We start from the raw sequence: 16,477 nt of genomic DNA on the forward strand, positions 1-16,477 counted from the left end.
CAACTACCTCCCGCTGAACGGAGCTGTCCGTCCCGGAAATTGGGACAAGCGATGCAGAAAGTATGGCTATGCTAATGAGACGTTACCTCATGTCTTGTGTAGTTGCAAGCCCCATTCCAGAGCCTGGCAGCTGCGCTACAATTCCATCCAAGATCGCCTAGTCAGAGCCATCTCACCACCCATGGGGTAGGTTGCCGTGAACTCCGCTATCCCTGGAACGGACAGCCAATTGCAACCGGATGTCATCATCACTAACGAGAAACAGAAGAAGATTGTCGTGGTGGATGTCCCCAGTTTGAAAGGTGAAGAAATACACCTCTCTGTCTGATGCCTTGAGAATTAGGGGTTATGAAGTTCAAACACATGCATCGATCATTGGAGCCCTAGGCACATGGGATCCCAGTAACGAGCGAGTGGTGCAGGAATGTGGAATCAGTCAGTGCTACGCTCAGCTGATGCAGCAACTCATGGTATCAGATGCCATCAGGAGGTCAAAGGACATCTATTTAGAACACATTACCGGACATTGGCAATACCAGGAGAGATGAGCCAGAGTGCCACCGAGAAGTGAAGTTGGGAAGGTAACCAAAATACTTTTCTGATGGATTGTATTTACTGAGGGACAATCTATCCTAAATTCTCAATTATTAAGGGACACTATACACTCATTGCTGTGTTTGTTTTCCAGAAGCTATTCTTAATATCTTTTTATGAGTGATGTACCCAAATATTTGGATGCTAATATTTTATCTGTATTGTTAAATTTATTAACCTTAATTTGGGATATTGCATAGTATATACAATATGTATTTTATGACTTTTAAACCAAAATCTTTGTACTTTTGGATAATTTAAGCATTATGCCCAGATGTATAGGCACTCTTTCCTTAACCTGTGTATTAGATCATTTTAAAGTTAGCTTTAATAAAAATTTTAAATCAGTTTAGTATTTCAGACACCCTCTGTCAGGGCACTGTGACCTAGCAGCAGGATGGACCAGATGACCTAATATATCTTTTCCCTTTCTAATTACTGAGATCTTATGACCGCCCCTAAAGCTTGTATTTCTAGTACAGTGTTTAAGCAAGGCATTGATCTGGTCCTGAGTCAATAGTCACATTTGCTTTAAGAAGGAACGTTAACAATTTATTGTTTACTTTCCTATCCTCAGAAAAAGGATAAATCTGTCTTAAAAAATCCGACATTTCAATTCCAGATTTCCTGCTACGTCTTCTCTGCAGTGACCATCAACTACCCCACTGGACTGTGGCAAGGGTCATACAGCAGGCAGTAACCCTAGTAAAAAGGGGTCTCCTTAGTTCTGACAACACAAAGCAGAATCATGGACGTTAAGGAAAAGGCCTTGTGGAGCCTCTAGCCCATCCCTCTGCCAGGGCAGGATTTCCCATGTTGTACGTTGCCAAGTGTAAAAACAACGAGGAGTCCTTTCTCAAGCAAAGGAACTCCCACCATTGTTCCTTGTGGGAGATTAATTCACAGCCTAATGAGTCTTGATGACAAGAAATTTTCCTTGTATTTAGTTTAAATTGTCCCATCTCACATTGTATCCTATTTACTGTATCCTATGGCCTCTCCATAATTGTTTTCCCTCCTTGGCATTAACACCCTTAAAACAGATGTAGTCTCCTCTCCTGTTCCCCTTCCTCAGTTATATTAAATGTTTGCTTCTTTTCAGCTTCTCTTGCTTCGTCAGTCCACTCTGCCCTGTAAGCACTTTTGTTGCTGTTCTGTAAACTCCCTCCAAGCTGTTAATATTTTCCTAGTAATGAGGTGACTAGACATGAGCACAGTATTCCTGGTGGAGTTGCGCCTTTTTGTGCTGCTCTGCTCCACTGAAAACTCCTATCTTGTGTGTTGTACACTATTGGCCCTTTTCCGTTCTGCATTATTGCTTTCCAGATTTCTCACTCCCACTGAATAGCTGTGTTTTGAATTATTTTCCCCCAGAAGTGTTGATTTGCTATTTTCTAATTCAGTGGAGCCCACAGCGGTGTGTAAATTATCCACAGTGCATACCATTGGCAGGGGTGCCAATTGGGGAGTGGGGGCACGGCCCCATGGGAGGAGTGGAAAAGGGGCAGTTTGTCCCAGGGTGCCTGTTTGAGAGGGCCCCCAAAGTAAATGGCATTGTGATCTGGCAGGGTTGTGATGGAGAGCTGCAGGGCCAAGTTTCATTGAGCGGCTCCTGCCGGGCCAAAGCTGAGTGGGGCTGCGATCCCATTCACCAGATCACAATGCCTGGAGTCGTGAGCTGTGCCCGGCTCCATGGGACAGGAACCAAACAGTTGCTGAGGGGCAAATGTGGTTGTGCGTACCAGGTGAAAAATTTCTGGGGCTTCCCCGTTCCAAGTCAGGAGGAATATTGGTTATCACTGCAACGGAACAGGCTGAGCTCAGACAGTTACAATTCCTGATCCTCAGCCACCTAGCCCCAGGGTAAATTAGAGCAGCTGGGGACCTACTTTAACTCTGCACCACCAGTTACAGTGCGGGATCAGCATAGTAGAGCTCTGCTTCAGCAGACCCAGTCCCACCCATGCCCTGCCCCCCGAATTCCCCTGACACACCCCATCTCTTGCTTAACACTGGGACTGGCTGTTGCTAGAGCAGCCAGCTTTCTTACATCCAAGAGTTCTCCTATGCAAGGGGGATTCTCTACCAGCTATCTCTGGCTGTTTTAAGCATTACAAAGTGGCCTTAGGAGACCAGAGAACTCAGACATTTAGAGTCAAGTAATTTCTGAGGAACCATGTTCTGTTTCTCTAGGACAGTATAGGTTTCATCCCTGTTAAATTCTAGAGCATATTTCCATGAGGTTTACAGGAAGAAATGAAAGGCTATGGGGCTGTTTGCTTTTTTCCAGCCATTGTCCTAGCCCATTAGCGTTACGCGTCACCCTGTTCATTCATTCATTCATTCATTCATTATTGTTTAAAAAGAAAAAGTTGACAGCTGATGTATTTTGCAGTACGTTGGGTTTTTTATTTAGAGAGCGTCTCTCATCCTAAAGGTCACCATGAAGACTAAGGCCAGGTTACCCTACCACTTATGGCGGCAAAATGTATGTTGCTCAAGGGTGTGAAAAAACACACCCTGAGCAACATACATTTTGCTGGCATAAGTGGAAGCGTGCACAGCACTATGTCAACGAGAGAGCGTCTACCACCAACATAGCTACCGCCACTTGTTGGGAGTCGCTGGGCAAGCTCTCTCCCATTGGCATAGAGCAGTTATGTGAGAGACCTTCCAGCGGCTCAGCCTGCAGCGGTAGAGCTGTGTCACTGTAAGTTGTCTTGTGTCGACATAGCCTCAGCCGTCAGGAATAATTAGAAAAAATGGGTTGTGTAAGCGCCAATGGAAACAATTAATGTTTTGTAGATTTCGAAATGGAGTCTTGGAAATTTTGCCACGGGCTGTTTCTTATCCATCATTCAACATTCCTGTAAAACTAGCAGAGGGCTGGTCACATGATGAGCTATAATCAATAACTCACATGCCAGTTGTGAGTTTAAGTCATGTTTCTACATTTCCTTTTCCTATTATGAAGTATTTGGGCCCTACACCCTGCTTTTAAGTGTTACTCCCATCTCTTATTTACTATATGAAGAGAAAAAAATCATTTCCTCTCTGTCAAAAGAAGGAAACTGAATGAAGGAATCAAGTGAAGACTCATTTGCTAGATACCTCTTGGTGCCCATAGAACTTGCGGTTGAAGAAATTGTGCAAAGTAAATTAGCTGCCTCTCGGGTAGGAAATTCACATGACATCTGCCATGCCAGTTGGCCGGTTTGAAAAAAAAAGCCATTGTTGACATCTGCAGCTCCTGACATTTACGCAGACAGATCAGGATATTTTTTTTTCAAATGGGCAACTAGACAGATGAGAATGTTTTATATTATAAGGATTGACATACAATCAGTGCAATGCTGTGGGCAAAATTCTTCCAAAGCAATTACTGCAGGACTGTGATTGCCATCAGGTGTATGTCCCTTTCAGAGACACCAGGGATGAATTCTTGTACATATGAAGAATATTCACCTGCAGGTATTGTCAGAATTGGGAACTCTGGAAAATTTTAGTTTAGTTTATTGAGAACAAAGTCTCGTGTGGATTAAACCATTTTACTCGTGTAGTGACATTCTTTTGCAGCACAGCACTAGCGGTAACGTAGGGTCACAGAAATAGTCACTTCAGACAGCATTGTACAAACGTTTATGAACTAACGTCCCCAGCTCTGCTGTGGGCTAGATACATATTATCCCTCATTGACAAATGGGGAAACTGAGGCACAGAAGCAAATGGACTTGCCTGATGCCACAGAGGGAGATAATGCGAGAACAAGGATTAGAATACAGGATTTCTTGATTAATCCAGTATTGTTGACCCGAAGAGTTCAAAATCATGCGATTTTTTTCAGTCTTTTTATTTTACCACATGTGCACCAGCCCCCTGACAGCGTCCCACAGTATCCCCATGCCCCCAGAGCCCTAGAAGGTTCCTGTTTCTGGCTGCAGGGAGGGGGCTCCCTGCGCTCTGGTAGAGGGCTGAGGCCACTACTCAGATAAAGAGGGCATGGGGGAAGAAGTTGTTTCTGCTGTGCTGTACGTGATCCTAGGCTCTGCCCCAGACAAACACCTCCCTCCCCCACTGGACATAGGCATTGTGCCCCTGAATCACTGGGCTAACGCAGCATGCAATATTTGGGGAGACAGTTACTTCTGTATTTAATGATGTGTGTGCTGTTAACACTATTAGCAAGATGGAGCTAAAGTTGGCCCCATGTCCTCCTATGCTTTCTGGGGGCAAGAGGACACAGGGAGTGCAAGATTGTGAGCACTTAAGCGAACACAAGCCTAGAGACCCAGGGTCTTTGCCCTCCAGCTCTCCACAGCTTCAAAAGAGTGTGTAGACCTGCAGCCTGGAGAGGCTCCAAGCAACCCAACAGGCTGCTGTCTGCTTGGCGGAGTGGTAAAACAGACCTACCTGGTAGAGTTAACTGTTTGTGGTAACATTTGCAAGGTCAAAACCTCTCCGCTGCTCTCCCACCCCTCCTAGCTCAGGCAGGAAAGGGCAGGATTGAATTCTAGGCCCTGGTCTACACTATGAGTTTAGGTCAAATTTAGCAGCGTTAGATCCATTTAACCCTGCACCCATCCACATGATGAAGCCATTTACTTTGACTTAAAGGGCTCTTAAAATCAATTTCTGTACTCCTCCTCCGACGGGGGGATTAGTGCTGAAATCGACCTTGCCAGGTCGAATCTGGAGTACTGTAGTCGCAATTTGACGGTATTGGCCTGCGAGAGCTATCCCAAAGTGCTCCATTGTGACCACTCTGGACAGTTCTCTCAACTCAGATGCACTGGCCAGGTAGACAGGAAAAGGCCTGCGAACTTTTGAATCTCATTTCCTGTTTGGCCAGTATGGTGAGCTCATCAGCAGAGGTGACCATGATGGAGTCCCAGAATCGCAAAAGAGCTCCAGCATGGACCGAATGGGAGGTACGGGATCTGATCGCTGTATGGGGATATGAATCTGTGCTATCAGAACTCTGTTCCAAAAGACGAAATGCCCAAACATTTGAAAAAAATCTCCAAGGGCATGAAGGACAGAGGCTATAACAGGGACCTGCAGCAGTGCTGCGTGAAACGTAAGGCGCTCAGGCAAATCTACCAAAAAACCAGAGAGGCAAACGGCCGCTCTGGGTCAGAGCCCCAGACATGCCAGTTCTATGATGAGCTGCACGCCATTCTAGGGGGTGCAGCCACCACTATCCCACCCCTGTGCTTTGACTCCGTCAATGGATTATCACGCAACAGAGATGCGCATTTTGGGGATGAGGAAGATGAGGAGGAGGTTGAAGATAGCGCACAGCAAGTAAGCAGAGAAACCGTTTCCCCCGACAGCCAGGAACTGTTTATCACCCTGGAGCCAATACCCCCCGAACCCACCCAAGGCAGGCTCCCGGACCCACCAGGCGGAGAAGGGACCTCTGGTGAGTGTACCTTTGTAAATATAATACATGGTTTAAAAGCAAGTGTGTTTAATGATTAATTTGCGGCCAGTACCACTACTGGAAAAGTCTGTTAATGTGTCTGGGGAGGGAGTGGAAATCCTCCAGGGACATCTCCATAAAGCTCTCCTGGATGTACTCCCAAAGCCTTTGCAAAAGGTTTCTAGGGAGGGCAGCCTTATTCCGTCCTCCATGGTAGGACACTTTACCACGCCAGGCCAGTAGCACATAGTCTGGAATCATGGCATAACAAAGCATGGCAGCGTATGGTCCCGGTGTTTGCTGGCATTCAAGTAACATCCATTCTTTATCTCTCTGTGTTAGCCTCAGGAGAGTGATATCATCCATGGTCACCTGGTTGAAATAGGGTAATTTTATTAAGGGGACATTCAGAGGTGGCCATTCCTGCTGGGCTGTTTGCCTGTGGCTGAACAGAAACCTTCCCCGCTGTTAGCCACGCGGTGGGTGGAGGGGTGAAGCCATCATCCCAGAGAATTGTGGCGGGGAGCGGTTAGTTGAGTTTGTGCTGCACGTTAACCCGAAAACTGCAGCCCCTCCTTTTAAATTGCCAACCCATTTCAAATGGCCAACCCAATGGGTGCTTGGTATGTGAAATGAGGGTGCTGCTGTTTGAAACCATTCCCACATGTTATGAAGGTTAAAGAAGCCAAAAGACTGTGGCTTACCAGGGCTGTCTGCAAGCCAAATTCTGTTGCCCGCCAGCCCTGCGTGTGTGATCTCTCACACCAAACCTGCAGACCCTCAATATAAGAGGCAAAATGTGACCTTGTACTGAATGCACATGTGCTATGTAGTGTTAGCAGCAAGGTTCACCATGAAAGATGTACCCATTGTTCTCTAAAATGCATCTTTTTAACTACTACTCTCCCTTTTTTTTCCTCCTGCAGCTGCAAATGTTTCAACGCTTCCCCTATCATCTTCATCCCAGAGGCTAGCAAAGATTAGAAGGTGAAAAAAACACACTCGCGATGCAATGTTCTCTGAGCTCATGCAGTCCTCCCACACTGAAGGAGCCAGCAGAATGCGAGGGGGCAGACAATGTTAGAGTCCAGAAAAGCACAATATAAACACGAGGATAGGTGGCAGGTTGAAGATGATAGGTGGCATCAGCTTGCTGACATAAGGCAGGAGTCAATGCTGAGGTTCCTGGAGGATCAAACTGATATGCTCCGGCATATGGTTGAGGTGCAGGAAATGTACTCCCATTATCATGCTGGATAATGCAGTATGAGCACAGACCCCCACTTTAGCCCCTGTGTAACCAACCGCCCTCCTTTCCAAGATCCATAGCCTCCTCACCCAGACACTCAAGAACGCGGTGCGGGGGCCTCCGGGCACCCAACTACTCCACCCCAGAGGACTGCCCAAGCAACAGAAATCTGGCATTCAATAAGTTTTAAAGTACAGTGTGGCCTTGTCCTTCCTTCCTCCCCCATCCCTCCTGGGCTACCTTGGCAGTTATCGCCCTATTTGTGTGACGAATTAATAAAGAATGCATGAATTTGAAGCAACAATGACTTTATTGCCTCTGCAAGTGATGATCGAAGGGGGAAAGGAAGGGTGGTTAGCTTACAGGGAAGTAGAGTGAACCAAGAGGTGGGGGTTTTCATCAATGAGAAACAAACAGAACTTTCACACCGTAGCCTGGCCAGTCATGAAACTGGTTTTCAAAGCTTCTCTGATGCGCACCGCGCCCTCCTGTACTCTTCTAACTGCCCTGGTGTCTGGCTGCGCGTAATCAGCAGCCAGGCGATTTGCCTCAACCTCCCACCCCGCCATAAAGGTCTCCCCCTTACTCTCACAGAGATTGTGGAGTGCACAGCAAGCAGTAATAACAGTGGGAATATTGGTTTCACTGAGGTCTAAGCGAGTCAGTAAACTGCGCCAGCGTGCTTGTAAATGTCCAAATGCACATTCTACCACCATTCTGCACTTGCTCAGCCTATAGTTGAACAGCTCCTGACTACTGTCCAGGCTACCTGTATATGGCTTCATGAGCCATGGCATTAAGGGGTAGGCTGGGTCCCCGAGGATAACTATAGGCATTTCAACATCCCGAACGGTTATTTTCTGGTCTGGGAAGAAAGTCCCTTGCTGGAGCTATTGAAACAGACCAGAGTTCCTGAAGATGCGAGCGTCATGTACCTTTCCCAGCCATCCCACGTTGATGTTGGTGAAATGTTCCACCAGTGCTTGCAGCACCATTGAAAAGTACCCCTTTCGGTTTATGTACTTGCTGCCTTGGTGCTCCAGTGCCAAGATAGGGATATGGGTTCCGTCTATCAGCCCATCACAGTTAGGGAATCCTATTGCAGCAAAGCCATCCACTATGACCTGCACATTTCCCAGAGTCACTACCCTTGGTAGCAGCAGCTCAGTGATTGCATTGGCTACTTGCATCACAGCAGCCCTCACAGTAGATTTGCCCACTCCAAATTGATTCCCGACTGATCGGTAGCTGTCTGGCGTTGCAAGCTTCCACAGGGCTATCGCCACTCGCTTGTGAACTGTGAGGGCTGCTCTCATCTTGGTATTCTGGCGCTTCAGGGCAGGGGAAAGCAAGTCACAAAGTTCCATGAAAGTGCCCTTACACATGCGAAAGTTTCGCAGCCATTGGGAAGCATCCCAGACCTGCAACACTATGCGGTCCCACCAGTCTGTGCTTGTTTCCCGTGCCCAGAATCGGCGTTCCACCGCATGAGCCTGCCCCATTACCACCATGATGTCCACATTGCCAGGGCCCGTACTTTGAGAGAAGTCCGTGTCCATGTCCTCGTCACTCTCCTCACCGTGCTGCCATTGCCTACTCACCTGCTTTTGCTGGTTCTGGTTCTGCATATACTGCTGGATAATGCGCATGGTGTTTAGAATGGTCATAACTGTCGCAGTGATCTGAGTGGGCTCCATGCTTGCCGTGGTATGGTGTCTGCAGAAGAGCAGAGTGGCAGCGGAAGCGGAAGCGGCGGGTGGATGACGATGCTGACAGCAATATGGCGCCCGCATGGAAAAAGGCGTGAAACGATTGTTGGCCATTGCTTTCACGGAGGGAGGAGCAAGGGGTAGGCTGGCAGCAGATGGTGCAGTACGACTGCTAGCCGTCATCTTCTCTGGATGCTCGCGGTGCTGCTGGCTGGGAGAGCAGCCTGAGGCAGAATGGCCCCCCCCAAGGATTGAACTCACAACCCTGGATTTAGCAGGCCAATGCTTTAAACCACTGAGCTATCCCTCTGCCAATATTCTAGACAGGACTGAATCTCCATTAGACAAAACTTGAAGAAGAGAATGACCTGAGTCACTCCCCTTTATGTCCAGGCGCCCCGACAGACCTCACCAAGGTCTGCCAGGAGCACCCATGTCTGCCAAGGCACCCTGACCGACCAACCTCACCGAGGGCGGCCAAGAGCGCCCAGGAGATGACGAGGACGGTTACCAGTCATACTGCACCATCTGCTGCCACAAGGCAATGAGTTGCTGCTGTGTAGCAATGCAGTCCTGTGTCTGCCAGCACCTAGGAGACGTATGGTGATGGTGAGCTGAGTGGGCTCCATGCTTGCCATGGCATGGTGTCTGCATGGGTAACCCAGGAAAAAAGGTGCGACCCGATTGTCTGCCATTGCTTTTATGGGGGGTTGAGGGGGGGCCTGACAACATGTACCCAGAACCACGCGCAACAATGTTTTTTGCCCCATCAGGCATTGGGATCTCAAACCAGAATTCCAATGGGCAGCAGAGACTGCGGGAACTGTGGGATAGCTACCCACAGTGCAATGCTCTGGAAGTTGACGCTAGCCTCGGTACTGTGGACGCACTCCGCTGACTTAATTGTCTTAAGTGGGGACACACACAATCGACTGTATAAAATCGATTTCTAAAAAATTGACTTCTATAAATTCGACCTAATTTCATGCTGTAGACATAGCCTAGGATTGTCATGCGTAACATGACAATGCGTAACATGAACATTCCACTTCCGATTATACCAGCGAAAATCATTCCAGTTTCTTCTCGGTGCTTGCTTCAGAAATCACTGTTACCCAAAGATCACTAATGAGCACCACATGTCTTTTGGGTCGGAAAACTATGAGGCCTGCTATTAAGGAATCCATGATTCAGTAAGATCGGTGGGTTTGTTTTGACTTTTGCACACACAAATAATGCTGTTTCTCATTCCCTGTTGGAGATAAGGGGCTTACTATATCTCAGAGAGCTTGACTTTCTTTTACAGTAAAGATACTTGGTTGTCTCGTCCTCCAGGTTTCCAGTCAGAAGTAACAAGAAGCCTGAGATGCAATCCCCAATATCGTACGATTACGCTGAAGAAGAGCTCATGGCGAGTATTGAACAAGAGTACTGTCGCTGAGACCCAGTGCTGTATGATCATAGCTGACAGGGGCACATATGAGCAAGGGTTCTGTGAACAAAATAACCCCGCACACAGTGAGATTGTTCTGAAGAAATGGAAAAGACGAGAATGAAATGGGAGAGAATGTTACCACTCAGGAGGCTGTTAGTATTGTAGGACTTCGAAGAACTCCTCTTTGGCAAGTGCTGAGCAAGAGCACTGATTAACGAAGGAACCCTCGCTGAGCAGTGAACAAAAGCAATGCGGTGGAAAAAAATAAGATCTTATTACTTTCCTCTTGTAAATTAATATTTAAAAGCTAGTTTCTAAGTAATACTTGTGTATGAAGACTTAAATGTAGTGTAAGGTTGAGATGTGCCATTTTGACAGTGTGATTTCAGTCAGAGAAGTGCAGCAAATCATTTGAATAAATACTTACTTGAGAGGAGATATCCAAAATTTACCTTTCCTGGCACTTAGTTATGGGTCAAATTCAGACCTATGGTAAGCAGCTTGCAACTCTTTACACCAGATATGAATTTGCCCCCACATGTTTTTTTTAAATATTCCACAGCACAGAAAGAGGGAGGGAAGGGAGTCAATCATTCCAAACTTAGGCTGCAGGATCTAAGAGTTGAAATCCCAGTTCTCTATCAAACAACAGGTGTGGGATTTGTTCTGATTGTGCACATGGCTCTGTTCCTTCTAGCTCCCCTTTTCCAGAGAGGCAGGGGACTGAAATTGTCAAGAGTCCTGCTTCCTTAAAAGGCAAGATTCTCGTCTAGTTTCTTACCTGCTGGCTTACAGAAATGGAAGCTACAGGGAAATCAGAAGGACAGAATGACGTGCACATACCGGTCCAATGCCACATGTACGCGCCTGTTGGGTCACCCACTTTGAGATGGGCTTTAACATCATTGAAAAGCAGTAGTTCACAAATCAGCACTCCAGCACTGGAGTTAGATATAAATTGACACTTTGGGCTTACACAGGAATTTTCATTAGTGCTTAATTTAAAATTCACCACATTTATCACTAAGGTCAGAAAAGTAAAACAAAAAATCCTATAAGCGCAAAGACTCAGAGGTTTTCAGTATGATTGACAGTGAAGCCTTATACTTTTTAATTAAGGTTTCTGTGCGTTTGGTTGGTTGGTTGGTTGGTTTGGAGCCTGATATACTTGGAGTAGCTGCTTATCAGAATTAGAAAAAATAACTTCTTTCTGTCCTCTGATGGAACATAACACGTCAGATGAAATCTCAAGGGCAAATCAATGAGGCACATGTTAATGGAAACAGTGGGATACACCTTAAGATGTCAAGGTTTGACTTTCCCTTTGTATTTTGGTGTAGATTTCACAAATGTCTATGTTCCAGATAATTCTCAATAAAAGGCAAAAGTATCAGTTTGAGAGAGACTGGGTGATCAATCTTCTGTCCCTCCAACTGTTATTTTTTCATGGAAATATCCAGTAGGATTTTTAATGTGGTCTCACTGCATATGATTTTTTCTTCCTAATGAGGCATCTAGTTTTAGTTTTTCCTCCAGATTACATAATGAGGAACCTGTGGCTATCTCCAGGTTGTCATGTTCTCGTAGCCAATGTGACTGAGCACATACGTCTCCATGCTGGTTCATAGTCCTCCCCTACTCAGTGCTTCTTCAGCACACTGATAGCCTTTTAATGAATCTTCCAGGAATATGAAGATAGTAGAGACAAAGTGCATCTGTAAGGGGACGTGCACAATTCTAGAAGGATGGAGAGGATCATGCAGATAGCACAAAAAACCCTACTGACCAGTTTGGATAAGAAGCAGTGTTCCAAAAGATGTCCTGCTTATGTACTCAGATGGTGGGTATCATTGTGGTGTGAACTTTGCATAGAGAAGGACAGAAATGTTCCTGTTGGAGGTCTGGTGTGGTACCCAATGAGATGGAAGTTATACTTAGGGCATGTCTACATGGGGATGTTAGTGCTAATATGCTAAATAAGCTAAAATGTGACTTTAAAGTGTACTAGGTACTCAATTAGCTACTCCACACTAGCTCGCCATGTGGGGACACTGACTGCGCACTAAGAGAGCCTAGCTTGGTATATCCAGAAATATCCTGCTGTCAGTCAAAAGATATATGTGCAGTGGTTGGGGGAGGTAGCTTAACGTATCAGGAGTAGAACCACACACAAAAATAGAAAATATGGTAATAACTGGTTCTTGAGTAGAAACAACACGTTCAATAATATTACCATGTCTGAAAATTATACAAAAGTAATAACATGAATTTATATGGCCAAGGTCCATATTCTATTACATTGGCCAGAATTAAATTAAACGAAATTAATCTCCAATAACCTGCCATAATAGCAAGCAAAATTATATCAGTGTGAGCAGAATACATAGTGCATTTTTTGTAGAGAACATAAAAAATATCTGAAGATTTCTAAATCTAGTGGCTGTACCTACTCATGATGCTGCATGCATGGTGTGTCCCCTTTTTGTTCAGAAACTAGCCAACTTTTAGATTTCTACGCTATCCAGGTTTCTTCCTTTAGATTGAGCCTGTTCTTGGACACAGAGGGCCAGATTCTAAGGGGTGCCCAGTTTGTGTTAGGCACAGATGAGGGGAAGGAAGCCACAGAGGAACTGCTTGTGGCTCTCTGATTCTGGGGCCAGTTATGTGCTGGGGCCTGCCTACTTTAGGATGACAACCAAGATGCTTTAAAATATGGCAGCTGGCTGTGGCCTCCAGGGTTCATTTTACCAGCCATGAATAGATGGATGAAAGTACCCCTCTGGCCACACCCCAATGTAACACTAGGGAGGCTGGAGAAGGGTGGCACACATGTCAGTTGAGGACCGCTCAGCTGGAATCCCAGGCTGGAGAAATCTACCAACTTTCCAGACACTTTGAGCTGCCAGACCTTCCTGTTATAGTGTGTAGGCAGGGAGATCACAGCCTCCTTCAGTATCTGAGAGCTTCCCCTGCTCCAGGCTCTGCCTTCAGGGCCGTCCCTAGCCATTTTGGTGCCCTATGCAGCCCCCCAGGCCTCTGTGGTGGGGGGGGGGGGGACTGCCCCCGGCCCCAGCCCGCTCCACTCCCCTGGCTCCCAGCCTTGGGGGGCAGGGGAACCACCCCCCTGCACTCACCAGCGGCGCGGCTGGGAGCCAGAGGAGCGGAGCAGGCTGGGTCCGGGTTGTTCCACTTACCACACGGTGAGTGCACGCCCGACCCCTGTAGCAGTCCTCTGGGGAGTGGGGGCAGGGCAGGGGCAGAGGCTTGGGGAAGGGGTGGAGTGGAGGCGGGGCTGGGGCGGAGCAGGGGTTGGAGCAGCACGCAGCTGCGCAGGGCACCAGGAAATGTGGTGCCCCAAATGTCCTGGTGCCCTCCGCAGCTGCGTGCTTTGCGTATGGGTAAGGACAGCCCTGTCTGCCTTGCTGAGGTCAGAGTTCAGTTTCTCTCTCTGCAGCTGTATTCTATAACTGCTCCAGCTAAGAATGCTTTTCAGGTTGTCTTAAAGAAAAGACTGTGTTCTGGGAATTTTATAGAAAGAGAAAATATTAAAATAAAAAGCATGAAGAAATAGTCATCCCTGACTGATTATTAGGAAATGTACCTGGAGGTCGGCACTAGGCCTGAACATTGAAATCTAACCTGCCTGGCAAGATGATTTATTTTCTCCCCATTAGCATTTGGGGTGACATCATACTTTAGTCCTGTCTGTGATGGCCATTTCCCCTGTGTGACAGCCAGTTGTTCATAAGATGACAAAATTCATTCCTATTTTAAAAAAGCATCTCATCTAGCCTGTCCCTAAACATATGGGACTACACTGAGATACACCAGCTGGGTAGCTGGCCTGTCATTTCAGTCATTACCCTTCTACATGACATATACAGCCTAGTGTACTGGAGCAGGGCATGGTATTTAGTGCAAAAAACTTTCAGTCCTCTCCAAGTAAACAATAAAATATTTTCCACAATTTAGCATGGTATCTTCCCTTGTCTAGAAGCAGCACGTAAATACAAAATTATACAAATACAGTATGTTCTGAACTTTGCACAAACTAACTACCTTATGTTTAGTGCCGTGCTGGCTATTAACCATTCTACACACAGCCACTTCTTAAAAAACACCAAACCAAACCACCGTTGGTCAGAGGGTTAAGGAAAGGGTCACATTTTCCATGGTACCACTTAAATAGATTATCAGCTCCAGCCACTTACTTAGCTTTCACTGAGTGTAGTGTTTAAAACAAAAACAAACAAAAAGTGAGCTTTCAGAGCATGCCATGCAAACTAAAAAAACTAGATCATAAGAGATTTTTATATAAATATTAACCAAAAGGCAAATATCTTGGCTTCTGACTGACCATCTGTCTCGTGAAAAGCAGTCTTGTGCAGAGGACAGCAGGCCAAAAAAACTGAAGACCTGGCCAGCAGCATGACAACTTAGCAGAAGGCAATTTGGCGTTCATAAGATTTACTAGTTGGTCTGTAAAAAGATTAACATTGAAAGACTCTGTAATGGTAAGAAATTTAAGAGCCTGAAAAGAATTCTTAGAAGTTAGTTAACTAGGCCAAAATCTTCCAAAAACAGAACAAAAGCCACTTTTGTGCTTACGCCATTTGCATCTACTCAACTTCTGAGTTACATGCAAATTGGGGTTTTGCAAATGCAGAACTGCACCTTTGAAGATATAATACACAGAAGAATTTTTTCTTACCTGCGGATTGCTTTTCATGACATTACTACCATGATAGGCGCATGCCTTGCCACTGAACAAGGAAAACAAATAAAAAGGGTGTAGTCACTGTTGTAGCATTCTAGCCTTTCCTGGAGTATGTACATACCTGTACAGGAAGGAGCACAAAGACAGCAAGACCTTTAGAGAGGAAACCACTGGTTGCTTTGTCTCCTAAAAACAACTAGAAAAAGTGGTTACCTCTAGAGCAGTTTTAAGAAGGGAAATACCCTCTCATAGGCTGGCTATGGGCCAGCAGACCTTTTTACAGGGCTTTAAAAACTGGTCAGGGGACAAACTGAGCTAGAAATTGAAGACTCAAAATGGGAGGAGCTGTGACTTACTGTGTGGGCAGGTGATAGGAAAGATTAACATGGAAATTGCCAAAATCAAGCAATGAGGACTCGCTTGTTATAAGCAGCAATATTTGCTCTGTATTTATCTATATGCTTGGTGTGGTAATAAACAGTCTTTGTTGGCAAACTAAAGTGTGTCTTCTGTACTCTGTTAACCAATACTCACAGCTCTAATAATACAGCCTACTGTACAACCTCGCAGCTTTCACTCCGGTAGGTTACTCAGATGAAGGCTTTTCACAGCCAGTCTCACTCTCTTCCCATCACCTGGATTATAATACCTGAGACGACTTCCTGACTCCTCAGGTGTGCCTGTCTCCATCAGGGTGGAACTCTGTACTGGTGTTGCTATGTTACAGAAGACAACTAGAAAGTAGGAAAATTTTGTTTTCCACTGAAACCGCTGCCACCAGTGTAGATCCAGCTTGAGTAGTAGTGCCCTGCCCAGGGGTGGGCCCATAGGCGCTGACTGCATGGGTGCTCCAGCCCCACCAGCCACAGCTGTTTGGCAGCTCGCGGAGGGGCTTAGGAAAGGGCAGCGAATGGCGGGAAGGCAGGGGCCTTAGGGAGAGGGCAGAGTGGGGGCGGGCAGAGGCAGAGTGAGGGTGGGGCCTTGGGAGAAGGGGGTGTGTGGGGGCAGGGCCTTGGGGCAGAATTGGGGTGGAGCACCCCTGGGAAAAAGTAAAAGTCGGCACCTATGGTATGCTGTATGCATGTATACATGTATGCTGAAATGTAAAGAGGATGAACAATCCAGCCATGAAGGAAATGGAGTTGGGCTGGGAAAACAGCTCCCTCCTTCTAAAAAGATAGCAGCCCTCAAGCTGCTGAGCACAGTGGATCCTGACCTCTCCATTTGGCTGCTGCTGGAGTTGACTATGGTTCTTGGTACAAGTGGGGCAGCACACCAACCAGCTAGTATTGACTTAAGCCACTCTCTTTCGGACCTGCAGGTGGCAACTACTTCAATGGAGTTCAACTGG

At 46.4% G+C, this 16,477-nt stretch overlaps 1 protein-coding gene across 8 annotated transcripts in view; it reads left to right on the forward strand.

Annotated features, from left to right (window-relative positions):
• The window catches only part of CYS1 (cystin 1), a 46,599-nt gene extending 34,797 nt beyond the window's left edge, over positions 1-11,802 (forward strand). For 3 of the 8 annotated variants that reach the window (XM_073336031.2, XM_073336035.2, XM_073336037.2), the window contains one exon: positions 1,217-5,427. In XM_073336031.2, coding sequence (XP_073192132.1) covers positions 1,217-1,353 — 137 coding nt within the window. In that variant the 3' untranslated portion in view covers positions 1,354-5,427. Of the gene's footprint in view, positions 1-1,216; positions 5,429-5,927; positions 6,017-6,942; positions 7,004-10,309 lie in introns of those variants that run through there. The other 5 variants (XM_078852071.1, XM_073336034.2, XM_073336030.2 and 2 more) reach the window with 5 other exon arrangements.
• Positions 11,803-16,477: the final 4,675 nt, after the last annotated feature.

Source organism: Lepidochelys kempii, chromosome 3, assembly GCF_965140285.1.
Source record: "Lepidochelys kempii isolate rLepKem1 chromosome 3, rLepKem1.hap1, whole genome shotgun sequence".
Classification (NCBI taxonomy): Eukaryota; Metazoa; Chordata; order Testudines; family Cheloniidae; genus Lepidochelys; species Lepidochelys kempii.